The 27,013-nt window shown below is 48.7% G+C and overlaps 1 protein-coding gene across 2 annotated transcripts; it reads right to left on the minus strand.

The window, feature by feature from the left end:
• Window positions 1-1,988: 1,988 nt before the first annotated feature.
• TRAF2 (TNF receptor-associated factor 2) lies at window positions 1,989-26,748 on the minus strand. Of its 2 annotated transcripts, none has more exons than XM_010564607.1 (10): window positions 26,728-26,748; window positions 25,695-25,915; window positions 24,999-25,077; window positions 24,550-24,648; window positions 13,908-13,979; window positions 12,088-12,162; window positions 11,034-11,393; window positions 9,890-10,067; window positions 5,643-5,791; window positions 1,989-4,286 (listed from the first exon to the last, which is right to left on the minus strand). In XM_010564607.1, the coding sequence occupies exons 2-10, from the start codon at window positions 25,880-25,882 to the stop codon at window positions 4,068-4,070; spliced, it is 1,419 nt and encodes a 472-aa protein (XP_010562909.1). In that variant the 5' UTR covers window positions 25,883-25,915; window positions 26,728-26,748; the 3' UTR covers window positions 1,989-4,067. The 2 variants fall into 2 exon arrangements, with proteins under 2 accessions (XP_010562909.1, XP_010562908.1); XM_010564606.1 differs by lacking the exon at window positions 26,728-26,748 and adding an exon at window positions 26,604-26,713.
• Between the last annotated feature and the right edge of the window lie 265 nt (window positions 26,749-27,013).

Here is a 27,013-nt window from a genome sequence, read left to right on the forward strand (position 1 = left end):
AGCAGCCTTGGGAAAGTGCTTCTCTGCCAAGACCAAGTACTGCAGGCTCCAGGATGGGCCAGGGCCTGGAGCATCTGGCTTCTCTGTGTCTCTCCTTGATTTCTAGTTTTTTCAAGCACTAACAGACACTGACTAGCATTGTGGCCAGTCCTGTCCTGGTGGTAGGAATTCCTGTGCTGCAGCAGCATCACCAGCTGCAATGCTGATCTCTCCTTACAGCCTTTTGCTATCTTGGTCCATTGTGCAGCAGCTGTATGGAGGTGGATCTGGCTGCTCCTTGGAGGGGACAGACCCCCCTTGAGTACCCCTCATATTTGTCTCCTCTACAGCCATGCAGGTAGAGGCAGCTGTGCTGCTGTTCCCCAGCATGGGCTGAGTCCCTTGGCTGGTGCTACAGGTCTGGAGGGGCAGGACAGGGCCTCCTGCGGGGACAGCAGGAGCAGCACAGGCACTTGGCTCCCAAAAACAACTAAAAACCACCAGCCTCTCCTAGAGGAGCTCAGCAGCTGCTTTATTATCCAGTACCCAGGAACATGAGTGTAATGTGTTGTTGGCTTTGCCTTTCCAGTTGTTCTGCAGGTCCTCTCTGCTGCTCTTGGTAAAGCTGGCCCAGCACCACTGTGCCTGCTCTGAAGAGCTCTGCAGCCCCTGGCACGTGTGAAGTTCCAGCAGCCAGGCTGGGGCCAGGTCACTCCTTCCCTGCCTGATCTGGCACCCCTTGTTTGGAAGCTGCAGTGCTGGTGCTGAGCAGACCCCCCCCCAGGGCTGCAGCATTACTGCAGGGAGGCAGCAGCTGGGGAAAGCTCCCAGCACAGAAATAACCCCCACAACCCCTGAGGTGATCCTGCCCTGCTCCTCTTTCATCCTGTGCAGTGCTGGTGCCCCAGCAGCCCATATATTGGACAACACCGATGCTCTTCAAACAGCTTTTATTAGTGGTTTTTGACCATACTACATAGTCAAGGAAAAAAAAAAATTACTTCACAGTGCCAGGCTGAGATGGGTGTTCTCCGATAGTTGTGGTCAAAATGGAAAAAAAGAAAAAAAACACAAAAAAATCCAGCGGTGGCTTGTGCCAAGCATCCATCCATGTGCCAGCCAGGCTGGCAGAGCTCTGCCCAGAAAGGTACTGTACCCCTGCCTGCAGCACATGGACTGCTGCAAGGGACACGCACTACAATTACTCCTGCAAGCTCCAGAGTGCTAAAAAATGAAAAAGGCAGTGCCAGATCTGCTTCTCCTCAGCTACGTGGTGAGGGAAGGTAAACACTGCAGCAAGTAAAAGCTGCTGTCGCAGGGGCTTGCCTGTTGTGCCATACCCCTGCCATCCAGTACCCCTCTCCAATGGCAGCACAGCTGTGGTGTCCTGATCTTTGCTCACAGCACAGACTCTCTGCAGGCAGGAAGAGTCCTGCCACCCCTCACCCACCTCCAAGAAGAGCTGAGGGGGCAGCAGCAAGACAGGGTGCAGGCAGCTGCCCAGCCCCACTCTGCTCTGCAGGGGGGCTGCTCCAGGTGGACACACACCCACTGACCGTCTGCCCTTGGGAAGAAATGGGCAGGCCCCTGCCTGCACCACAGCGTTCCTCTTTTCACAGAGTCAGAGCAGCCATTCCAGGTTTCCTAGCCCACCCTGCTGCAGCCACCCTGCCTGGCTCACCCATGGCTGCTGTGCTGACCCTGGCTGCACTGGCACAGGCTCCTGTCCCCCTCCTCCCGCTGAAACAGCAGGCTGCCTCTGGCCATGGCCTTTGCACACACGAGGTATGATACCCACACGGAGTCTCCAAAGGGGGGTGGGGGATGTCAAAGGCTGTCCCAGAACCCATCCACAGGCAGGGACAGACCCTAGGCCAGCAGAGCACCCTTGGCTGCAGGAGGTTCTGCTTGGGTCAGGGTCCAGCTCAGCTACCCACCAGCCTGCAGAAGGACATCAGGCACTCCCTGAGCTCCCCAGGCAGCAGTGGGGACACCCTGAACCACCACAGGAGCAGGGGGACAACCAGACCTCGCAGGGCTCCCTGGGCCCTGGCTGGGTCGCAGCTCCTCTTCACTGATGGCATCCCGGGCACTGCCAGGGTGGCCGAGCTGGAGCAGAGGTGGAAGCAGACCACAGGCAGGGTGGGCTCTGTGTCCATCAGGCCAGAGCTGGGTGCCAGGCAGGGAGCTGCTGGTTCCTGCCCCCCAGAGGGGCTTCAGGCCTTCCTCCACCACAGCCTAGTGTCCCCTGGGCCCACCAACAGCAGCCACCGCTCCCTGCCGAGGATGATCCATGATGGCCACGAGCAAGAAGAGGGTGACCACTCTGCAGCCTCACTGCCCCCCTCCCAGCCTGAGGAGCAGCACAGGAGCTGGACAGTATCCTGGATTATTATTGCAAGGTAGGGTCAGCAGCCGACTCCTGTGACTAACAAAACCTCTCCTAGTGCACATTTGGATGCTGACACAGGTGTGGGAAGCACAGGCAGAGAAGGCAGCAAAGCCTTCAGAGTCCAGCCTAGCTAACTGACCATCCAGTTACTCATGGCCACAACAAAACAACTCCAGAGGGACCAGCCAGCCACAACACAGGAACATGGCAGTGGTTTCTTCTCCAGAGACCTTCTTGTGGGTGCTGAACACTTGCTGCCCAGAAGGGAGTGGCGCCAGGAGCCCAGGGACAGAAAGGGGACAGCAAATTTCACTCAGGGACCTCTTCAGCCATGCCAGGTCCTACCCAGGTGGCTGCAGGCTCAATGACGGGCTGAGCAGAGAAAATGCTCCAGTGTGCAATGACCAGGAACCGGCAGGCATGCTGTTCCCAGAGCCAAGGGAAGGACAGGGTAAAGCTGCCGCTGGTGGGCAAGGCAGGCCCTCGGGGAGAGCAGGGACTGGCCAGCAGTCGCCCACCACACAGGTGGACAAGAGACAGGCCATGTCCATCAGTGCCACAGCCAGAGAGGTGAGAGTGCCCATGCAGATAGATGGCGGCAGCATGGTTGCAGACAGCAGCAGAGCTGCAGCCATACCTGCTGGAGAGGGCCCTGGGAAAGCTGGTGCACCTGCGCTGCTGCAGCTGCCCTGTGATGGGGATGAAAGCCAGCTCAGGAACATCTGTGTGAGTAAAGATAGCTTCCAGCACCCCCACTGTCCAGCCTACTGCTGCTCAGGCACAGCCAGGCAGAGAATGGCAGGGTCTGGCTAAAAACCTGCCTGGGGCTCTCAGGGTTCAAGGGGCTGACATCCTGCACCAAGCCCTGCATCATGCTCCTCTCCCAGGACAGGACAGGCAGTCTCCAGGGGAGATTCACTTCTCTTTCACTACAGGCATTGCTGGTTCTGTCCCATGCTCCCTCCCAGGCAGCAGGTACTGGCTGCCCCATCCTGTGCTCCCAGCACACTGCTCAGAGCACAAACCACCCATCAAACACACAGCGAGGGCCAGGCTCGGGGCACCGCTCCCCTGCCTGACACGCAGCTCGGCTCAGTGCTCCTCTCTGAAGACACCAATGGCATCAAAACAGTGGCAAACCAGTTTGTATCTCTCTCACCCAGCTTGCACCAAGTCTGCCACACACCCTTCCCGTCCACCGAGGCACAGACCAGCCAGCAGCCCAGAGCAATGGCACCCCTGCAGCACACAAAACTTCCAGGAATCTCTGAAGCCTAGACAGCTGAGCCAAACAACCACATGATGTGGTGCTCAGGCAGGCCAAACCCTTGTTTTACTACAGAGCACTGCGGATGTGCACTAAACTGGTAGAGCAAGAGCTGCACTGGTTTCCACTGGGAGCCCAGACAACGGCAGTTCAGACACCCAAGTCCCTGCAGGAGATCTTCTTGTACCCCGCAGACTGTGAACGTCCACCCAAACCTCTTCTCAGGGAAGGTCTCTCTGACACCAGGGAAGAGGGTTCCCATCAGACACCTCATTTCCACTCAGAGTGAAGGTCCCTTTTTGGGAAGGGCTTTTCCCCTTCCACTGTTTGCCCCCTCCTCACTCCGAGACCTGCCTGAAGTGCAGCACAAGAGGGGGATGCCCCACTCGGGGCTGGCTCTGCGTTCACTGCTCCCGGAGGTGAGGAGGGTTAGAGGCCCGTGAGATCAACGATGGCTTTAATAAAGATGGCATCATCACGCACGTAGGAGTTCTTGGCTTCCATCACGGAGACAGGGCAGAACAGCGGGCAGCCGCTGGCAATGTTCATTTCTGTGACGGGTCGCTGGAAGGAGGAGGATGTCACATCAGGTCGGAAGGCATCGATGATGTGCTCCCGGTTGTTCTGATCCAGGAGCATCAGGGTTACCTGTGGGGAAACAGGAAAATATATGAGAACAGCTGAATAGAAAGCACATGGAAACCCAGCCCAGTGACCTGCTCACTTGAAGCCTGTGAAACATGCAAGTACCAGTGCAACCATAGCCACATCACACGCCTACAAATCTTAGAAATGCCTGTAAATAGGGTCAGTGGAGAACGTCATCTCAGTGACATTCTGCAGAAACTTTCCCACATCCTGCCCTGTCACTGGAAACTTCTGTGTGGTGGTACAGGGCTGTCAGACTGACTCTGAACACCTACAACTGGCCAGCGTGGTGTTCACTCCCAACACCAATACCCCACACAGATATTTCATTAGGTTGCAGAGTTGCTGGCCCTTGCAAAAATAGACAGCCCCTCTCTCTGCATCAGTACTTTGCCCGCTCAGCCCTGAAGTGTTTTGCAAACCTGCAACGTCTAGGAACAACAATCTGAGCTTCTGACGCCAAGTGAGCATCAGCTGCACCCTGAGTACTGAGGCCATGACAACCTTCCTTCACCCCGAATTCATACAGAGGCTCCGCTTGCTTTCCAAATAAGCTGCTTCTCTCTTTCCACCGCCTATGCCGTTTCATGCCCCTGCCCTGTAGCACACTTGGTGCTTTCAGCACAACTGGGGAATCCCCGGGGTGGCCAACATATCAAAGCCCTTCCTTCTTCTGCTTGCTAAGTAGGCCAGACCAACAGTGTCTAGAAGCTCAAGGGTGTGCAAAACTAGAGAGGCACATTGCTGGGCATAGCAGGCTTTGTCCTCGTTCTGTTTTTGGCTTAGTTATTTTCTTTCTAGTAGCTGGTATAGTGTTATGTTTGGGTTCAGTATGAGAAGAATGTTGATAACACACTGATGTTTTCAGTTGTTGCTAAGTAGTGTTACTAAGTCAAGGATTTTTCAGTTTCTCATGCCCACCCAGCAAGAAGGCTGGAGGGACACAAGAAGTTGGGAGGGGACACAGCCAGGACAGCTGACCCCAACTGGCCAAAGGGGTATTCCACACCATGTGATGTCATGCCCAGTATATAAACTGGGTGGAGTTGGCCTGGGGATCCTGCTGCTCGGGAACTAACTAGGCATCGGTTGGCGAGTGGTGAGCAATTGCATTGTGCATCACTTGTGTATTCCAATTCTTTTATTAGTATTATTGTCATTTTAATATTATTATTATCATCATCATCATTATTCTTTTCTTCCTTTCTGTCCTATTAAACTGTTCTTATCTCAACCCACAAGTTTTACTTTTCCCCGATTCTCTCCCCCATCCCACTGGGTGGGGGGGAAGTGAGTGAGCAGCTGCGTGGTGCTTAGCTGCTGGCTGGTGTTAAACCATGACAGTCCCAAACCTACCTTCTGGTTGAAGGGCCACCGCAGAAGTGCATCATTGGGTCCTTTCATCACCACAAAGAACAAGGAGAGATGGGTCCCACGCCCAGTGCCGTCTCCGTTCAGGTAAACGCGCAGACACATCTTGTAGCCATACTTGCTTGTGTAGAAAGCTATCAGAGAGTTGCAAAACAGACACAGCGTAAAACCCAGCAAAGCCTGACGCCAGCAAGTTCCTTTGAACTCTGAGGACTTTAAAGTTTGGATCCTGGAAGAAGCCAGGTCTAGGTCTTAAAATACCTGCACCACGGACGTGGTCTGAAAAGCCACCAGGTACAAACAACGGTAATCTTAGAGTGGCCTGGAGACAGCCCAAGGTCAGGCAGTCACAAGCCCCTGGTCTAGCTGAGACGCAGAGCGCTGCAGCACAGAGCAGGGTTCCTGCCAGCCCCTCAGGCTCTCCCCACCTGCCACCGCAGGCACAAGCACCCCGGGCAGAGCAGACAAAGCTGGAGCTCTGTCCAGGAGCTAGGCAATTCCCACTGCATCCCACCACAGACCTGCCAGTTGTGCCACATGACTGCTAAAGGAGCTGCAGTTCATGGCAGTAACGCTCACGAGTAGGAAGAAAACCAGCCCCCAAAAAACCTGACTGGGGGTAGACCATCCTCAGTACTCACTGCTCCCTCTTTGTAAGCTGGCTGCCTCTGACAGGGGCAGAGGCTCAAGTGAGCTTCAGTCTCTGGTTAGGATCCCACCTGCTCTGCATGGCATGGATATGGTTGGGTACAGGGATCTCAGGCTCGCTCCTTCTCCAGCAATTCTGGGAATGCCCATGTTGTGATACCAGACCCATGCAGGGCCACAGAAATATGTCTCAGAAGGGGACTTGTGGTAAATCACCCTCTCACAGTGGCACAGAGCTGCGTGCCTCAGGTGTGGTGAGGCTCAGCAGCCTCAGGGCATGGGGCCGATAAGAGCCAGCGTTTTACTGCAGGACTTGGTACACTTCTATGAACAGGCGGACTAGCACTAGTAGAGATACTGTACACTTCCACAGGGTGAGGAGGCAGAGATCAGGGCTTTGTCACCCGCTTCCCTCCCTGCACTCCCCAACTCGTTTCTTCTAGTCCTTCCTCTCCACCTGCTTCACCCAAAGGCTTTCAGGGCAGATGTCACCCTCTGATAGACCAAGCAGCACATCCTCACAGCCTACCTGGGGCTTCCCAGCACTCCTGTAGCCCTGTGAATGTAAAACCAGGTGGGGAACTAGAGGAAGGATGGCTGATCAGAGCACTGGGAATACCCACGAAAAGGCACCAGGCAGCCAGAATGCTAAACACCTTGTGCACCATGCTGCCAGCTCAAAGCAGTGAAGTGGGCATCCTGCTTCCCACCAGCCCGAGCAAAGGCGAAGCGCATCAGAAGCAAAGCAAGAGCCCAGTAAGCTGCCCACTGGCATCTGACGGCCAGCAGCGGGTGGCTTTCCAGCAGAAGCTTTGCTTTGGACTGTCATGGTTCATGCTCCCAATGAACCTTTCTTGTGAGGATTTGCCTTTTTGAATTCTTATGATTCTGCCTTCTGCAAAATCCTGTGGCAGTCATTGTGCCCTCTCTTTGTTTTAACACTGATTTCATTTGGTATTGTCTCACCTTCACATTTAAATACAAACCAAACACTTATACTCATTCCCCCTTTTCATCCCATTCACAACCTAGACTCCTCTCTTCCTAGCTGTCTCCTTCCCTGACTGAACAGCACTAGTCTATTTGCTTCACTTTCTAAGATTAAAAAACCACCTCCAGAAGAAACATTTGTTTCTCAGCTGAGGCAGCACCAGGAATGAGGATCTCTCATCTAAATGACACAAGGCCTTGTACTTTGCACTTACAAGGGGGGGGAAAAAAAAAAAAAAAAGTCCTGCCTTTTCCAGAAGCAGTCTTGGCATTAGGTAGAGGCAGCTCTCACCTTCCAATCCCTCCAGCCACGTAGAAGATTTTCACGAGCAGATTGCATAGACCAACCAGCAACACAAAACACAGTCTGGTGGCCCACAAAGTAGTTTTTCTCTTGATGAAACAGTTTATAGAAGACCTGAGCCCTGCCTTTGCTGCCCTGCCACCACTGCCACGATGGAGACTGGCCAGCACGCAGCATGGAGGAGGAGGCACCAGTAACCATGAGCTGCAGTTCTGGGAGGAACTGTGTGTTCAGAGCACAGCTGAACAAATGTCTGGATATATGAAGCCTCTTGCATTTGGAGAGGTGTCACCCCTTTCTCTCCCTTGGGCTGACTCTGATACTTATATCCCTTCACCAGCAGACTTGATTCTCCAACCCAGAAAAACAAATCCCATGCCCCTGCAAGGACCCCAGGTCACATCAGCCCATGGAGGGGCCTGAGGAGCCCCTGAGCTGGGGCACAGCGAGTCCGGATGCCCGTGGCCAGAGGACAAGAGTCAGCTCTGTCCAGCATGTCCCTCCAAACCGCAGCCTTTGGAGACATTCAGGTCAAGCAGCTCTCAAGCATAGTTGTCCCGGTTTCAGCTGGGATAGCATTACTAATTTTCTTCCTAGTAACTGGTACAGTGTGTTTTAAATTTAGTGTGAGAATGATGTTGATAACACACTGATGTTTTAGTTGTTGCTAAGTAGCACTTATCCTAAGTTAAGGATTTTTCAGTTTCCCATGCTCTGCCAGCAAGCAGGTGCACAAACAAGAAGCTGGGAGGGAATATGGCCAGGACAGCTGACCCGAACTAGCCAAAGGGATATTCCATACCATAGAACATCATGCTCAGTATATAAACTGGGGGGAGTTGGCCAGGAGGGGTGGATCACTGCTCAGGCAATCAGTCAGCAGGTGGTAAGCAATTGCACTGTGCATCACTTGCCTTTTCTTGGGTCTAATTTCTCTCTTTTTGTTATATTCCTTTTCATTACTATTATTATTATATTTGTATTATTATTATTATATTTCTTATTTTAGTTATTAAAATGTTCTTATCTCAACCCACGAGTTTTACTTTTTTTTTTTTTTCCAGTTCTCCTCCCCATCCCACTGGAAGCAGGGGAAGCAAGCGAGTGGCTGCGTGATGCTTAGTTGCTGGCTGGGGTTAAACCACAACAACAGTGCAGGAGATGTACATTATGCAAGATTTAAGGTCCTCCAAGTCAAACAAAATAGATTTGAAGCAGATTTGTTGGCTTTGGGAAAAGGAAGTGTTGCCCTTCCCAAAGGGAACACAGAGCAGGGGTTTTCCACGGCTGCTGTTGACTTTTAAAAGGAAATGCTAACTGCACGTGCACAGTTTCAGTAGCAGTTTAGTTCCCCTCAAGAAGAATCCTTTTTTCTTTCAGTTTTTCAAGAGAAAAAGAACTCTGAACAGCCTTCATCCATAAAACAGATATAAAAATAGTTTTTAAAATTCAATTGCTTTTATCTTGTGGCCCAGCCACAGTCTGCTTTTTCACAGCTCCAGGAAGCAGGTGTAAGGTACATGCTCTAGGTTTGCATGCAGCTCTGGGCATTTTGAAAAAGCTCTCCAGCACACTTAGATCTAAGCAATTGCAGCTCAGGCAAACTCAAAACTCTCCCCCTCAACCATTCTGTTGTAAGGTAAGCTCCCTGCTGAGCTATGAAATGGTGTGAAGAGATGGTTTCATCTTACAGCTGCAACCCTGGGATTGTGCTTTCATAAGCAAACAAGCCATATCACAGTCTACTGCTCACTGTGAGATTTTCTTTTTTAAGAACAGGAGGAACAGCGCTGGGCTGGGACAGTTCTGTGAGGAGAGCCCCTTCCTTTACCAGATATTCAAGCACTTCCCTAGGTATGGTTTGGGCTTTATTTAGACATTGTCTCTTGCACTGTCACGCTTTAGGCACTAAAATATATTTCTGGGGCTCTAATATATATTTCCTCCCTTCCTTAACCATTTTATTGCTTTTTTTTTATGGTTTTATGGTCTCTGAGTATTTTACTTCTAACTAGAGGGTTATGCAGGGCTATTCCAGAGCTAAGAGGGTTGCATTCTCTATTATGAGAAATTAAATAGGTCTTCTGCAATCAAAAAAGCACCTCTTTTAGCAGCAGGTTTTTTTAGCATTGGGCTAAATGAAAGTGGTTCAGGCTCCACAAGGAAATGGGGACAGAACAGAAGTACATCTGAATGGCCAGCATCTCCCCTGCTAAGGACACCACTACAAATCCCACACCCAGCTGAGACACAAATGTTTGTGCAATTTTGCAAATTTGTGGGCAATAACCTGGAGAGAAGATCGCAGGAGAGCGGCCTGTTATTGCCTCCTGACGCTTTCTGGCAAATTCTGTTATCTTCCAGATGAAAACACCATCGTAGGTGGAAGCTTCCATGTTGCGGATCTTTTCCTCCATCTCAGCCATGGCCAGATCTTTGAGCCCAATGCTCCTTTCCAGCTGCCGGACCTGCTCAGTGGGATACACGGTGCAGCCTGGTTAGAAACACGTACTGCTGTGAGACCCAAGAAAGCCAGCAGACACCAGCATCCCCTTCAGGACAACTCTTTAGCAAGAGATGTTCTCAAGAATTGACAGGGGTCACAGGAAGGAGAAATTTAGCATCATAAGCCAATTCACTGAAGCTGCATTTTGAACCTGTCATTCTGGAGAAGATACATCGATACAACTCAGTGCTTGAGCTGGAAACTTTCCCACAGTGAATGGAAAAGTCCTCCCAACGAACAGCTCCATTATGTTAGCAGCACAAGAAGTGAGGATGGGGGAAAAAAACCAACAAATCAGCATTGTGAGAAAACTAGACTGAGAAAGAGAAGAACCTACACCCAGCCAACAAGGTCTCCAGAGGGTTAATCACTGCTAGCTAACATAAGGTCACGCTAGTTTTGGCAGCTCCCTTGCTGAGAGAGCACAGGTATGCTGCAAACTGCACAACTCCCAGCTGTCAAGACACATTGGCAGTGCTCAGCAGGGACTGTGCTGGAACATACTAGTGGGGGCAGCTTCTTCACGCCTCCAGAGTGTGCTTGGCACAACACAGTAGCACAGCATCAATGATTACACTCCTTTTCAAAGGTCTGGAAGGTGAGCAGCCCCATGGATTCAGAATGATCTGGTGAAATGCTGGGTGCTCTGTCTCTGGAAAACTTCACCTAGGAACAACATCTCGGTGTCTGCATAACTTGATTACTAACAGAGATCTGAATGCTTTACACCTATCAGTTTAATTCCCATCTTTTCCAGGAAGCTTTTGAGGGTTGGGCACAGGCACAAAAATGATGTTTTAGTTCTGCCTTCAGATTTGTGGAGTTTCAGGGCTGGGCAGTGAAGCTTTGCTAGCTAATAACATGGAAAGGAAACTGAAAAAAAGTCTCTGCTCAGAGTGCTGGAAAGCCCAAGCCAGTGGTTACACACCTTGTTACTCAGTGTTTCAATTTTCTCCTGGTCTAGTCGATGTTGCCGACTGTAGGCTTCAGCTGTTAGAGACACTCTTTCCACCTCCCGATTGAGCACACAGACAATGTTCTCAAAGGTCACCGTTTTCCTCTCAAGGGCCTCACATCTCCCCAAGAGCTCCAGGGACCTGGAGAGCTCCGACTCTGAGCACAAAGAGTTTGCTGCCAGTAGTGGGGAGTTGTTTTGCGATGAGGACAGGGCAGGAAGGGCCTTTAAGTCTCCAGACCCAGCCTTGAGGCTGAGCACAAAACTCAGTAGCATGTAGAGATGCTCCGCCAAACACTTGCTTTCGTGTTCTAGTAGGTTTTCATTTTCCACCTACATGAAGAGAAATACATCCCCCATTCAGCAAGTTCAATCTACGCTGTCACCATCCACAGAACAAATTCCTCCTCTTGAGGTCACAACGTTAGCTTTAAATTATAAAGGGGAAAAACCAAAGAAAGACAGTTAAAAACCCTGTTTTGGGGGTGGGTGTGGGGTTTTTTGTTTTGTTTTAGAAATGCTGAAAATCACATACGATGACAGATGCTTAATGTTTCCCCAGCTGTACACACTGTTCTACTCTGTCTTCCTCCATTAGTTCTCAAAAGGGCTCTGTCAGATGTACTTAACAGCACCAAAGGACAAAGCCTCATGTAATCTCCCCAAAGAAGGATTTATATGAACATCACCAGTAGGAGCTGGGACAACTAAGTTGCATGGAGAAATATGGCGTGGCCCCAGTTCTGTGCGTACAGCTGAAAGCAGTAAAACCATGAGAGTCTCAAAGCACTCAGGGTGTTCCTCCAGAAGGAGGAGGTTTCCTTCCACATTAAGTTCAACCTCTGGATACCCAAACTCTGGAGAGCAGATGATGTTAAGCTCCATTTGTAAAGGGTGTGAAACACCACTTTGTTCAAATATCTGAACGCAAACGTGTAACAGTTTGGGCGACAGCAGTTTGCAGGTTAACTCTAACACTGGAACTGAAAACAAGTCCCAAGATAAACATCAACAGATGAGCCCTTACCACCTCAGCACATCCAACAACCTCGAATCTGCAAGGCACTTTAGATCTGCCACAAGTTTTCACATGGTCCCGAAACTAGGAAGGAAGGCAGGCAATGTTAGATCTTATGTGTCCCCAGGAGCTCCCTTTCCATCTCACTGACATCTAGGAAACTAAAGCCGATCTCAGGAATGCCCAAGCCATCACTAATCACTAGCTGCCAAAGTGTGTGGTAATACCTGGACACTGCCTACCATTAGGTATGACTTTCACTGTAATACAAATACAGCACTGACACCTGGAAGGAAGTTTTATTTCTCTTTCTCTTGACAGCTAGGGGATCTCACTTCTCACCTGCATATGCAAGAAAGAAAAAACAACCAGCACAGGTACATAATATGGATGCTGAGCAACAAGTTTCACTGAGGGCAGAGAAAGGAGAAGCATAAAGAACAACCCCTATGAAACAACAAGCCATTTAATTTTGGGGACTTCATGTAATCCTGGTCAGGACATGCCACAGCTTTGTATTTTTACTTCCAGCTAAGCATTATAAATCTGAGAACAAAAAGCTTCCAGGTGGTGGTCCTGCCTGAGTATTTATAGCAATTACTGCAGGTCCACCTGTGCAAGAGAAGATGCTCTGCTGGGTCCAGCATCCCCTCATCGGGGTGCTGAAGGATGCTGCGGCATCTCAGCCACCTCCCGTCTGGCAGCTGCTCTGAAGAACCAAGGGCAATGGTGGATATTTCTACAGAGAAGTGCCATTAACCCCCCAGCTGCCAAAATGACTTGTTTGGGTTCCCACACAGTGCATGATTAATGCTAACAAGCACTGGCACATTATCATCTTGTTTTTGATATACCTCTCATCATCAGATATCAGTGGTCTGTTCTGAACAACCACCATATTCCACATTTACCTCCTACATCTGCTACAACAGATGTCGATTAAAAATGTTTTTAAACCACTTTTTTAAAAGCTTCTAGATCCATCTGTCTTGCTTAATGAGTCAGGTTACTCAGAGTTACAACGGCTGCAGCTAATCAATAAAAGTTTGGAGAGAGATAAAGGAGGCAGTTAATATTTAAACAAACGAGAGCTCACCTATGGGAATCCTACAAGCCAAGTTTCTGCTGGGCTCCACCTTTAGCCCACAGACAAGAAGATCTGTATCCCAAGAACTCAGCATGAAGTCCTTCATTACACTGCCCATTTAGAACCCTTTGCTCATCCTTTCAATAGTTCTGTCCCCCCTGCCCTGCTATAAGGGCCTTTTGCAAGTGCTACTAAAAATATTTGCCCATAGCAGGCAGGACGGCTTCAGATGAACATGCTTTTTGAACATGTTTCCCAAAACGTTGATTTTCAGACTGTCGAGCCTTGCCCTAGGAGCCAGCAGCATGGAGACCCTATAGACATGGATACCATCACATGACTAATTAGAAATAAATTAATTTAGCTGGAGATCGGCTCCCTTTCCATAATTGCAGCAGCGGTTGATATCGTTGCTTTACATAGGACATAAATACCCTTTAAACCCACGAGGGTGCTTTTCCCGCAGCAGCTCTACACCCAAACATGACAAACACACCGCTAAAAGGGAGGTGGCGTTGGCAGCACCAACACAAAACTACAAGTGCCGATGAGTCACGTGCACTTGCACCCGACCAGTATTTTGAGCCTTATGGTAAGGTCACATCTGTACTAACAGCTGCCACTTAATTGTCTTCCCCACTCCACTTTCTAATGGTCTTGGTTTTCCTCCCCACTCCAAGAATGCTGATCAAGACGCCAAACACCATCGCTGCACATGGTTCACCAACAGTCACATGGATACCTTCTCCCTTGGAATCTTCTTCCCACAGCCTTCGCAAGTCAGTGGAAATTCAGGGCAGACTTCGTCATGAGCCTGTAAAAGAATCAACAGAAGACTATTTGGTCCTTTAAATAAAAGCTCCAATGAGGTTATATGGTAAGTACAATTCAACAGGGGTAGTTTTATACTTCATTACAGAAGAGTGTTGTATTCTACCAAGCTATACTCAAATCTTGGTCAGGCTGATAATTCTGCGTGCTGACTCATTTGTGTGATCTCCAGGCTACTAAAATTTTGGGTGCCTGCATAGCCTCAGCCTCACTTTAAAAGCTGCTATAATTAAAAAAAAAATCAAATTATTGCTTTGATGGACAAGATAATCAACAGGAAGCTCCATTAATGGCTCTGCCAGGAAAATACATGTTCAGACAGGTTGAGTGAAGCAAGCCACTATCTCAGCAAGATAATTTGTATAATTTTTCCACTGTAATGGTTATCAGTCAGCTGAAGTATGAACCCATAGCCTACTCACCACATGCTGGGCTGAGCTGTCTGATAGTATCTCCACATCCAAATCAGAAAAACATTTTTCAACCAGAAACAAAAATATTTTAAAACAGTTTCATTTAATAGCCCCTGCACACAAGCACCCAACCCTGCAGGAAGAGCACACAGAGTTTGTTTGGCAGCCAGAGGAGCTGAACAAACGATCAGGGCAACTGATACTCTGTCCTCAGCAGATACTAGGGCCAGCAGTACCAGCTAAATTGGGAATGCTAGAATGTGCCTCTGCTTTCTGTGTCATTTCCATACTGCTTAAACCTTCTCTTTACACACTGTTATGGGTTTGTGTGGCATGGTTTTAAACCATGACACACACTATACAGTTGAAGCAAGGCATTGTAAATGCCGTGAAGATGCAGTTCAAAATTCACATTAAAAGATAAGTGCACTGAAGAACTCTGCCATGGTAGTAACAGGAAAAACAACAACAACAACAACAAAAATACCCCAGAAGCATTTATAAAGCAGTCACTGAAACCAGATACTTTGAAAACTTGGTCACATTTATTCTTTATTAAAACAAGTTACTGTCTTGGGGGGGAAAACATGCACAAACTTAAATAGTGTTACCACATCAGAAACTGGAAAGTGAAACCCATTAGTGGCTCAGCTTTGGCTTCTTAGTTACTCTCTCCTTTTTACACTTTTAAATGAGTAATCAGACTCCAAGCCTCACTGCACTGTCCCTGGAAAAGTGACCAGCCAGCCTGCGCAGTTCAGCTGGGTAGTGCTGCCTGCACAGACACTGCTGCCTGCAGAGGAGGTGGATGAGGCAGAGGGCCTTCCTTTATTCCACTCACTCAGAGGGGCTGAACCCTTTCTTCTACCCACCTACTGCTCTCATGTTCTGGAAACACCAGATAGCATCTTCCCCACGACCCACAAAACGCTGGCATAAGAACAGACAGTCTGGCTAAAGGAAGGAAACTTCATTGTAGAGACAACTATTTAAAAAGGGAGTATTTAAAACTTATGTTCTCCCATGCCGATGTGAAACTACCACCCCCTCTGCACTCCCTACCTCCCAGCATTTATCTTCCATCCCAACTCCACACTACACCACGATGTATAACACCCAAGACACAGGCAGCCCTGCGAAGCATGCCCAGCTTGCAGCACGAGAAGGGAAACCAGCCCCGCAACAGCTAAGCTGAAAGTGCAACTGGTCCATATGTAAATTGTTTAAGACACCCAGAAGCATTAGCTTTAACCAGCACAGATCCAAACCTCTACACAAACATTTTTGTATAAACAATTTCAGGCTCTTCTGGAATCCCCTGTTCCTTCCCCCTCTATGCAGGTGTCTAAACAGAGATGGATGGTATCACCACTGGAAGAAATCCACTCCACCCAGGAACCAAAGAGCAGGGGTTGGTATTCAAGCCTGATCTGCCACACTCCACTCCCCCAGGAATGGGGCAATCATCCTGTTTACACCTTTCCCAAACCCACATCCATGAGCTTCTGCAGCAGGGATGAGCATCTCAAATATTCAGGCATTCACTGTAAACATTTTAGGCTGCTTTGGAAAGCCATAACACTAGGCAAGAGCAGAGTCACTCTCCCAGAGTGAACCTGTCATGGAAATCAAGTCAGATGGGGGTCAGAGAGAGGGGATGGCAACAGAAGAATTAAAGCGGAGCTGGAAGACAACAGTCTGGCTCAGACCTTCAGGGCTACTCTCCAGTTACCTCAGCGCTGACGTCTCACCCACCAGCTGTAAACCAAGGCACAGATCGGCCTGCAGCATCCAACAGCAGGCACAGGAAAATCAAACCAGGCAGAGTTAACAGCCTGCATAGCAACACCTTGTTCTTCCCACTCAATTAAAACCAAACCCACTGATCGATCCGCACACCAATTTCACTCCCTAAAAATAAACGAGACAACCTAGCAGCAGCCTGTACATCACACGCCACCATCAGAACAGGCAATTCTCTGGAAGCCCACCTGAGAGACTAGAAAATCAGACACCACCACCACCTTCGGAAGGACCAGGGCAGCCTACAAGCTCTCGCTCAGGGCGCAGGCACTCATGGGTTACCACTGCAGCCACTCAGTCCACCAGCACCTACCAATGCTCCTCTCTGGAGCAGCACTAACAGGCTGCAATGGAGGTGTTGATCCCTCTTCCCCTTGTCTGTAGGCCTGCTGGCAAATGGAGCTGCCTGTGTGCACACTGCAACTCTCCTACCTCAATATCAGCAAAGTAGAAAAGCAAATTGCAGTATTTGTAGTTGAGGTTTCTCTCAGGGCACACCTGGGATCATCCCCTTACACCCCCAGCTCTCAAACAGCAGGAATGGGCAGTTCCCTTCACAGCAGCTCTGTGACAGCAAGGGCAGCACATTTCAATGCAGGCATGCAGAAAAGCACAGGTATGCACAGGGAAAAAGCAGGTTTTAATAAGAGCAGCTGATCCCTGGAGGATGCAATGATCGTTTCCTAAGGAATGCCAGGGCAAGCTGCTCTGCTGTGCCTGCGTAACACAAAAGGGAAAACCGTAGTTTAATCCAATTGCTATTTTGCCTCTCAAGGCTTCACTAAACTTGAACTATGGAAGAGGCTACTGCTGAAAATTATTATCCCTGTATTGTGGTGGCAGAGCAGGAGGTACACCTGCTCCCCAGCTGCCCTGCTCACAACCTGCCACAACAGTGCAAGTCCATTTTTATGGAGGTCTTGCAACCGCGTTAGGAAATCCATCAGCATGACACAACGCTTCCCCTCTAGCTAAGAGGCAAGGCAAGCGACTGAGAAAAGCAACCTTTGAAACAGCTGCTGTGAGATGCCTCTGCCAGAGGCCTGCAGGAAGGTTATCACAAAGGGCAGGGTTGGCAGAGAAATGAGGTGCAGCAGAACAAGCTTAGTGTGAGCTGCACACCACAGCTCTTCTGCAAACAGTCTCCTGCAGGTTGATCTTTGAAAGCCATTGGTCCCCTCCAAGTATGGCAACAGCAACCATAAGCAACAGCAAAGCTGAAAGACTTGGCAGCAGGAAGGGAGCAATGAAAAGGAAGGAAAATTAACAGGACAGCAGAGAAAAGCCAGCTGAAGTGGCACAGGGCACACCAGAATGCTGTCAGGGCTTTGGCAGTCTCCGCCCCAGTATTGCCATGTCCCACACACAGCTCCTTTGGCATCTTAGCTTGGCTACAAGAAAAAGGGTGGGCCCACAGAATTGTAGAGAAAACACTGAAAATGGGTCTACACTGTAAGAGACACTTGCCTAGGTTTTGAGGGAACCCGAATCCTTTGCACCAAGAAGCGTAAGTTGCTTCATGCATCTCTGCCAGGTCCCCAGGGGCTCCGAAGCCTCTGAGACGGGAATGTGTCACACAACACAGGTACTTTGGGATGTCCCGCTCCTCTGAAGTGAACATGCCCTTCCACGCTGTGTCTCCTCCTCTTCAGGGGAATCCTAAGGCTGGTTTTAAGCCAGGCCTGCTCAAACCTTTCCCCACACCCATACCTGTGGGCTGAGAACACACACGCAGTCCTTGTACATGGTCACCATGCACATAGTCCTTGCGCTACTGCATGGAGCCCAGCAACACAGGGATGGCAAGCAGGAACCCAGTCTGTAATTCACAGTGCCAACTGGGAATGGGAGCTTTCTGACACCATCGCATCAGCTGGTGCAAGGCACAAACTGCTCCCTTTGCTGGGACATGCTGGTAACAGAGATCCAAGCAAGCCCACCTAGCATCACAAATAATTAAACCTCAAAGTGTCAAAACAAAGATTTAAGTTCCCACCGGTAACTGCTTGTGGCTTTAGTGGGCATGCGTATGGCAGCAAAGGTAGGGGAAACCAGCACTGCCTTTACTCTGCTGTCAAACGCCATGGCATCCACCTGCGTTGAGGACAAAAATTGTCAGAAGAGATGTCAGGTGTTCCCAGGGACCTCTTTTCAGAAGAACTTTTGCTTTCAGCGTTTGATGGTTTTGTTCATTAGCTTTTAGGGCTGATTAGACAGACATTTGATTTGGGGTTTATTGGTAGAGGGACATCAAGGCAGCATTTCTTGCACTGAAGACAGACATGAAAGCAAGAGCAGATTTTGAAGAAGGCTGAAAGTACAAGAAACATTTGAAAGCAGCAGTGGGTCTTCTAAGATTTCCTAAAACAGACTCTGCCTTTCCTTGTTTGCTTTGAACTACATAGACATGAGGCGGTGGGACACTCCAGCTTGCTTTTTCCAAATCCCTCCATCATCCCAGAGGAATGATTTTCCTAGGGAGCCTCTAGTCTGAAACGGAGCAGGGCCAGACCCCCAAAGCATTTTAGATAAGTCTGAGTCTAAACCTGACCTGGCCCCGCGGCCAGCTGGAGCCCATGCACCACTGTCCCTTGCCTCAGATGCGGCTAGCTGCATTGCAAAACAAAAAGGCTAAATCCGCTTGCCAAAGAAATTAAAAATTATGGCATTGGACTACACTGAGTTTCCATAAACAGCTGGCTGACACATAAGGGAGGTTCAAAACAATTGGGAACATCTGATCAGAGATAACTCTGCAGGTCTTCTAGGCTACAACTAACAGTCACGGTTGTGTGAAAAATGCCCAAGATGTGCTGTTCACATCTAATGAGGTCACTGCTTGAGAACAACCTGCCACCGGGGAGCAAACACCAATCATACCATCACACTAACGATGCCAGGCACCAGCACATTTGTAGCATTGATCTGAATTCACCACCCAGACTTATTTCTGACAGCCAACCACTGTTGTTAACTGCAAGAGATGCTGCAGCGCTGACGGCTGTGCTCTAAGCACTGCCCATGCCGACTAGGTCCCAGTACAACACCCCTGGAGAGATCTCCCTCTCTTCCAGCAATAATTTCACCAGCCCACAAAGCCTCACCTTAATCACTCAGACCAAAAAGGGATAGCCTCAGGATGAAGCCGCTCAGTGGTCTGCCTGACCTTCACATTAGAAAGCGTGGTGTTGATACCAGCCAAGCTCTGCGAGCTGCAGATGGTGGGCAGGGGAAATATCAACTCCTTCAGCTCACAGGCAGCACAGAGATGCAGGACATGAACAGATGGGCTGTTACAGCATGAGGCTGAGAACACCACTGGCACCCAGAAAAGGGAAGAGGAGACAGATATTACAACCAGGAGAGCTGTCTTTCACATGCTGGAGAAGTTGAGCCTGTGGTGACTGGCTTGGTTTCAAACTCAATTTCTCTAGGCTGTCCAAAGAGTTGGAAGCACCCAAGGGTGTGTGTGTGATCATGGCTTTGGCACCTGCCAGACACCTGGAGCCCAAGGAACATCTCCCTGGGTGTGAAGTGTTGCCCCACAACCCCCAAAGCTGCGTTCATGCTGCAGAGTTTTGTCACAGCTTAGAAGGGACACACAGCACTCACCTCAGCTTCAAAGCTCACAACTTACAGCTTTTCATTTTCCAAGGGGCAGATGCCAAAACTGTTAATTAGGTGGGCCACCACAAGAAGGCTGAGCTGTTTTTAGAAGCTAAGAACAGACCCTCTATAGCCGGGGCTTTCCAACCCCCTCCCACACACACTCTCTGGCACTCCCCGTGGCTTACCTCCCACCACAGGCTTGGACGGGAAACTGCCTTGTGTCTGGGCAGCCAGCTACATAAACTCTACTTTGGGGACTCCAAAGAAGACCAGGTTTTGTTTGGGGACCTCAGCTGAAGCTCTGGAAAGTAAAGGAGTGTCAGATACCCTTTTTCCAAAGCAGGAGGTCCTTTTGGTCATCTGCATGTGAAAGTCAGGGATCCTCCCTCAAGAAAGTGATCTGGTCCTGGGGCAAACTGCTGATCAGGCTGGAGCTAGCTGCAAAGTGCACTTCAACACCATACCATAACTTAGAGCCAAAACCTTCAGAAACAGACAGAAATTGCTGTACTGGATTTTAAAACAAAGGCTGGTCACCCTGCTACAGCATCACCAAGTGTGCTTGCCAGAGTGCTTAAAATCCTGTATCCCACGCAGGCAACACTGCTATAAAACACTCAGAAGTACATTTTGGAGGCAACCAGAGCCAGGTGAAGTAGCTGCAAAGACCAGCAGCTCTGTTCTAAGCAACATGCAAAAGTCTGAAGATGAAGTTTTCAGCCTAAGCTGAAAATCACCACCAAAGACTATTGGGGCATTCCTGGGATGCAGCTGGAAAGGGCGGGGGGGGGGCATGAAACAGTGAAGCATCACAAAGCAGGAGGACCCCCTGGCTCAGGGCCCCCAGCAGCATTTTTGAAGAGGGACAGTTTTCTCTACATGAGGTGTAACAGGTCTTCTCCAGCATCTCCCAGTAGGAACACTGGGCAGGAAGGGACTGCCCAGTTACTTTGTCATCCTGGCTCCAGGAAGCCACATAGCCCAGAAGGGGATGTGGACATACTCTCCAACACCACTGGCTTTGGAGTAATATCACTTAAGTTCTGAGTTTTGCATCTTCCACAGTCTTCCAGGCTTCAATTAAAGTGAACTCTTCAAAACCATGGTGGCAGCTGACTACAAGGAAAACACATCCCCCCTCCAGTTTGGATTAGGATAGGTTATCACCACAGATGACAGTCATCCATCCTCATTAGCTGAGCTCATCTCTTTTCCTAGAAACCCCCCCTCCCAACATAGTTTAAACACTGTCAGGATTAAGCTTAAAACTTAGTTCTCCTCCCAAAACTTAGACAATTCCATTTCCTTATTGTCTCAAATAATTCTGTATGTCCTGAGATGAACGTCTGTCTGGGTAACAAATGGAAATGCCACAGTTGACCACATGAACACCCCTCTGCAGCCCCCTCCCCCCTCCTCCAATCCTGATAGGGGGCAAAGAAAGGGAGTTGGAGGTATGAAAAGCATACATAAAAGGTATACAAGAACTGAAGGTACATTGATAAAACAGAAGAGAGACATAGGTAACTGGAGGTACTACAAGGGAAGAAAAGAAACACTCCAGTGCTGAGGAACCACAAACTCCCTCTACCTGGATATCACAGAGCATGTTTTCTTGGTCTTTCCTTTTGGTCTAACAGGCTAGTTTTAGTTTCTGCAACCCTCCTCAGACTTTCTACCTGAATCTAAATGCTCCTGCCCACATACAGATAAGCCTGCTTATCTGTATGTACATTCAGACAGACTCATCAGGAAACCCATACATGAAAAGAGCTTACTGATTAAAAGGAACCCCCCCCAGCCGTATGACAAACTGCTTTATCCAAATGCCACTAAATATTTACAATATTTACAAAGTCTGAAAAATGCATTTATAGACACTTAAATATTTCATACATTTCACACAGCTTTAGGCAGAAGTGCAAGTCATGTCCAAGCAGATTGCACTCTTTCAGTTTTGTATGTCCCTTTGAGACCTGAACTTCAGTCTGCCTGAACAGAAAGCAAAACTGAAACCAGTTTTATTAATTTTTTTGAACTTGAAGAGCTAGAGCTTTTCAGCTGCAGAACAATTTTTTCCTTGTTCGTGCCCTGATAAGATTAGCAAGCCAGAAGTGACTATCTCTTGATTTGTAAGTAGATAGCAGCCGAGTAAGTCTCTCTCAGTACGAACACATGATTTTTAAATTAGCAAACAATGAATTCGCTCTTAGGGACTTTCCATGTCCTGTCGGAAATAGCGCAGCAAGGGGCTTTCCATAGTGGGAGCACTGAGCTGCTGCAGGACGTTACACACATTGCTGGCTACAGACGCAAACGTACTGCACGAGGCAAACGCTACTTAGCGGTACTAAACTAACAAGCCTACCCGTAAGGCAGGGTTTAACATTAGTCCACAGTACCAAGAGAGACTCTGAGCTAACATGGTCATTTGACGCCTCCTCTCTCATCAGCCCTCCTCAGCCACAGATACCATCTCCTAAGCTCTGACCACATGAGGACAGCCAGGCATGATTAAATGGCACAGCTCTTTGGCAGGCATCTGGGAGGAGAGATAACACAAGCCAGACCTTGCCTCCTCCCATCAGTTCCCAGGAAAGAATCGGCTTTTCCCAAGAGGGTACAAAATAACCTTACCCCCATTAGACTGAATGCCACCTGTGGTAGGCAGGAGAAGCAAGCTCAATCCTGAGACGAACCAACTAGCACTGCTCAAAATCCCTGCTCCCCTTTCATTGCACAATACCACCCCAAGACTAATAAAACCATGACAGATAAGATCAGTGCTGCAGACCTGCAGCCCAAGCACTCCGGCGCCACACCTTTACAAAACATAGTCTGTTTTAGCAAAACAGCTAACAGGACCTTTTGAAGATTAGGAGGAGAGTAAAAAAGAGGCATAGCCTTATCCACTCAGATGCTCTTAAGCAATTGTGCCTAAGATCCCAGAGCATCACACACACCTGCAGCCTTGCAAGAAGACGGACTTATCCCACACAGCTTGTTGCCCTTTTGAACTTCTAGTGCAAGTTCTGGCTGGACTCAAGCCTGCATTCAAACACTTGTAAGACCACACATGGAGGACCTTTGGCAGCTGATGATTTTTGCTGAGCTCTACAGGAACTCTTTAAGATTTTTTTTTTTTTTTTTTTTTTTAAACCCAGCAGAAAAAGTTCAGAAGAGCTCATCAGTCACACCACAATCAATAGCACTGGAAGCTGCTGACAACTATAATTTGGTTTAGTCTAATGGAGATGAGCTCACTTACTACAATCACCATTTTGAACACTGCAGCGGGCATCAGACTTCTAGTCACTGGTCACCAGCAGAAATTAAAGTGTGGGTCAAACAATCTGCAAGCACCAACAGCACAGCTTGAACCTGGAACCTCAGTAAGACACACTGTACCCTGAAATGCAACTCCCAAACTCTCTCTGCTGCTTCAGTGCTAAGCTTTTAATTTGACATTTATTCAATCATACATCCACACCATGAGTCACTGACAGATCTATGAATGAGGGTTTCACAGCAGGAGAATCATTTAGCACCCTACATCCCCTCACCTTTTGGACTGAACTTTTAGCATAAAGAAGCAGAAGGTCCTGGACAGCAGGACAAAGAAGCAGAAGCATCCCTTTAGCAGGCTCCGCAAACTAGGCAGAACACTCAGGCATGATCCACAGCTGTTGTTTCTTCTTGCCACCCTGCAGCAGCACTGCAGAGAATTCAAATGTTCCCCTAGACAGACCAAGGTTATACCTTTTCCTGGCATGCACTGCAGTCACTACAGAGCTCCATGAATCACAGGGCTACAATCTTTACCTAGGATGAGTGTTAGGGGGAAATAAAATTTATTCCTCATATCTCAGGCCCTCCGTGTGGTGGTTCTTCCATTTCAAGAGGGATGACAAAATTGTCCTTCAGGAGCACTAAAGCTTCACAGGTGAATATACATTCACTACTAACTGCCAATGCATTTTAGCAATGCAAATTGCCACAGCAGACTGACTAGAGCTGACTAGGTGGAAAGCACAGGGAAGCATGTGGCCCACTGCCATCCTCAGCAAGAACACACTTCTCATGAGGCATGTTAGCCATAAACATGCTAAGGACCAAATGCCCAGGGCCACAAAAAGAAGGCCTGGATTAAAGAGCTGGTGGGCTCCTGAAGAAGAGCAGGACTGGGAAAACCACCCTGTTCAGCAGGCTCAACGGCCCAGAACAGCTCAGAGCGACGGGGGGTGGCCAGCCAGTGAGTAATGCCCAGTCCCACTGCCCTGGTAGCTATGGGGGCAGCTGGCTGGAAACAGGATCATGGCCAGGCCGCTTTCCCCAAGCTCATGGGTCTGAAGTGGGTTTTAGGTTCATATAATGCAGAGAACTTCACAATAATTTCATGGCACAGCACAGTTTCTTGACAGTTCACTTGTCTTTTACAGCAGAAAGGAGTTGGAGATAGAGCTGGTGGTTCCCACCATGGAAGGGACACGTTTGGTGCCTGTGATCACAAACAAATCTGAAATTGTTTCAGTTCAGCCTGTGCCCTCAGCAGGGCACACAAACCTAACTCAGTCAAGAAATCTCTCCAGCTTACAGTTAAGTCCAGGGAGGTGAAAGCTCCCACAACCACTGCCAGTGTCAGCAGACAGGCAAAACCACCTGAGCCTTCCCCAAACACAGAGGCAAGAAAAGAGATGCAGACATTGAAAGCCCTGCTTTGATCTTTACCTCGTATTCTTTAATAGTCCCCTTCCAAGTGCAGCCACTGTTAATACAGACAGCAGGCAGACTTTCCACCTCCCGACGAGCTGCGTTGTCTGGGAAAGCCTAAAATGGAAAAAGCAAGCAAACCACAAAAATTACTGAGGGGCTGCAGTTTTAGTCCCGTCTCTTAATTCTTTATTAAGACTTTATTAAGGCTCCTCCCAGGCCAGTTGCCACATCACATCCCCAGAGGTGTGCTGATGGCAAACAAATTGTTATTACAGCGTTTAAGTAGGCCACCACTATGTGAACATGACCTGGATTTTAGAAGCTGGGGAGTCCACCACATTAATCATAACTCTCACTACTGAAGAAAACGTTTCCTAGGAATAAGGGATTCTCAGAACCTGTGTTTTAAACAAAAACGGCAAGTGATATTAATGACATCAGTAAGCTTCTTTATTTTTACTTACGGAGCTTGTTTCCAAAATAGAAATTCCTTCTTCATATATTCCTTCCTGAATACAGCTGGCACACTTTTGAGGTCCAGCACTATCAGACAGAAAAATAATCATCAAACACAACAAAAAGACCAATTTATCATTTAACAATAAAGCAATTTCTGGTAACTTCATAAAATGAAAGTATTTTCTTATTTTTAAAACACCACATTGAGCCTTTTCTCATGGGTATTTATGACTCCCATTTCTGATTCTAATTTTTTTTCTTCTCCTGATTAACCCCTCCATTCAACTTCCCTCACTTAAAAGAAAGAGTGAGACAGAACACAAGGAAACTTTTCTGGAAGACAGCATGTGCTTAACTTTCTCACATTTTTGGCACGACAACCATAGGATGACTTTTAGGACCAAGTTCCTTCGGTAGCTGTGAGGAAGACTGAAGGAGATGAGTAATCCACCTGGATTGCCACCTGAATGGCAGAAACAATCCAGGAGATTCCGGAAAAGGGAACTTTGAAGCAACTCCCGGAACAATAAAAGCAAGTCAGAAATTACACATTCCCTTAAAGAAGGCCTGATGCTGAATCTCAACGATTAAACAAAGCTCCCTTGCTGAGAAGGCCTTGAAAATGAGACTTTTCTCTCCTTTTTATGCTTCAAAACACCTTTTCAAGCATTTTGTCTTCAGACTGAAGGCACAAAAGTTACCTTATGATTTTCTTCAGACAATAGGAACAGTATCGATGCCCGCACTGAGCTTGAAACGGCCTTCTCAATATATTCTTGCAATCGGAGCAGAGGTATTTGACCTCCAGTTTAGTTCCCAGGATCTCCTTTGCAAATCCAGGCTGGTTTAGATCCAAAGAGCTAGGTGGAGTAGAGTTTGCTGCTGCCATGTGAACAAAAAATTCTGGCTGTATCTCCAGAGCCTGAAAATAAAAATATTTTCCCTGTTTGATTATAACCGGATGGTGGTAATTTTTCACATAAACTGCATTACTCACAGCATATTACACTGGCACCCAAAACCCAACGACATAGGTAAACACACTGATGTAAACCACGAGCCTCCCTGCACCTACTGAAAAATATGGCAAGAAACTTTACAGTTAATTTTGGAATTAAATCCAGACCAAAGAGATGGGTTGGACAGACCTCACTAAAATCCCCGTCCAAGTTTATTGAAATCCAGCCTATTCAGAGAAATCAAAGCTTCTGGCCCCAAAAAAGGTGAAAAACCATCCTAAAGCTGATTAGGAATATAAATAAATCACCTCAGTGATTTATTTAAGCACCCTTAGGCACCGAGAGAGGTAACCACAGCCTACCACCACTTGTTTTCATATCTGCCAGTTGTCAAAAAGGACTGCAATTCTGTCCAGAGCCAGCTGTTCCTGGGGGTCCCGGGGCAATGCCGTGCACACAGCAGAGCCCAGATTTACTGGCAACGCCCAGGCGGGCATACAGGGCTCTCCAGAGGGCTAGAAAACAAAGATGTGAGAGGCACAAGCAAATCAGAAAGAAGGAAAAGAAGAAAGTGCATTTGTTTTGACCACTTATGATGATCTACAGATGCATCTCCCGCCTGCATGCCCTGCCACTGCATCCCCCAGCCACCTAAGATGCCCAAGGTCGCAAATCCAGGCCCTTCCTTCCAATCACGGCAGCCAAGGCGGCGGCAAGACTCCTTCAGCTCCCCACACGTTCTAAGTTTCGGCTAACATCCCACTTTTGCCTGTACCAGGGGTTGTTAAAGGCGATGAAGCGATCCCAGAACAGGGACAATGAAGATCCCTTCCCAGGACCAAGCTCCCCCCGGGAGCAGGCCGCAGCCCGGCCACCCTGGCAGAAGCTGTGCCGGCAGGCTCCAGCCTGCCGCTGGACCGGCTCTCTCAGGGCTCTGGAAGCCCCCGCTAGCGGAGACCCCACCGTCGCCGGTCCCGGCTACAGTCGCCGCCCTTACGGGGAGGAACGTCTCCCAGGCCGCGGAGCGGCGGCGGAGCCTCCCCGCACCACCGTGACCCGGG

This window comes from Haliaeetus leucocephalus, unplaced genomic scaffold (assembly GCF_000737465.1).
Source record: "Haliaeetus leucocephalus isolate CR32 unplaced genomic scaffold, Haliaeetus_leucocephalus-4.0 Scaffold183, whole genome shotgun sequence".
NCBI lineage: Eukaryota > Metazoa > Chordata > Aves > Accipitriformes > Accipitridae > Haliaeetus > Haliaeetus leucocephalus.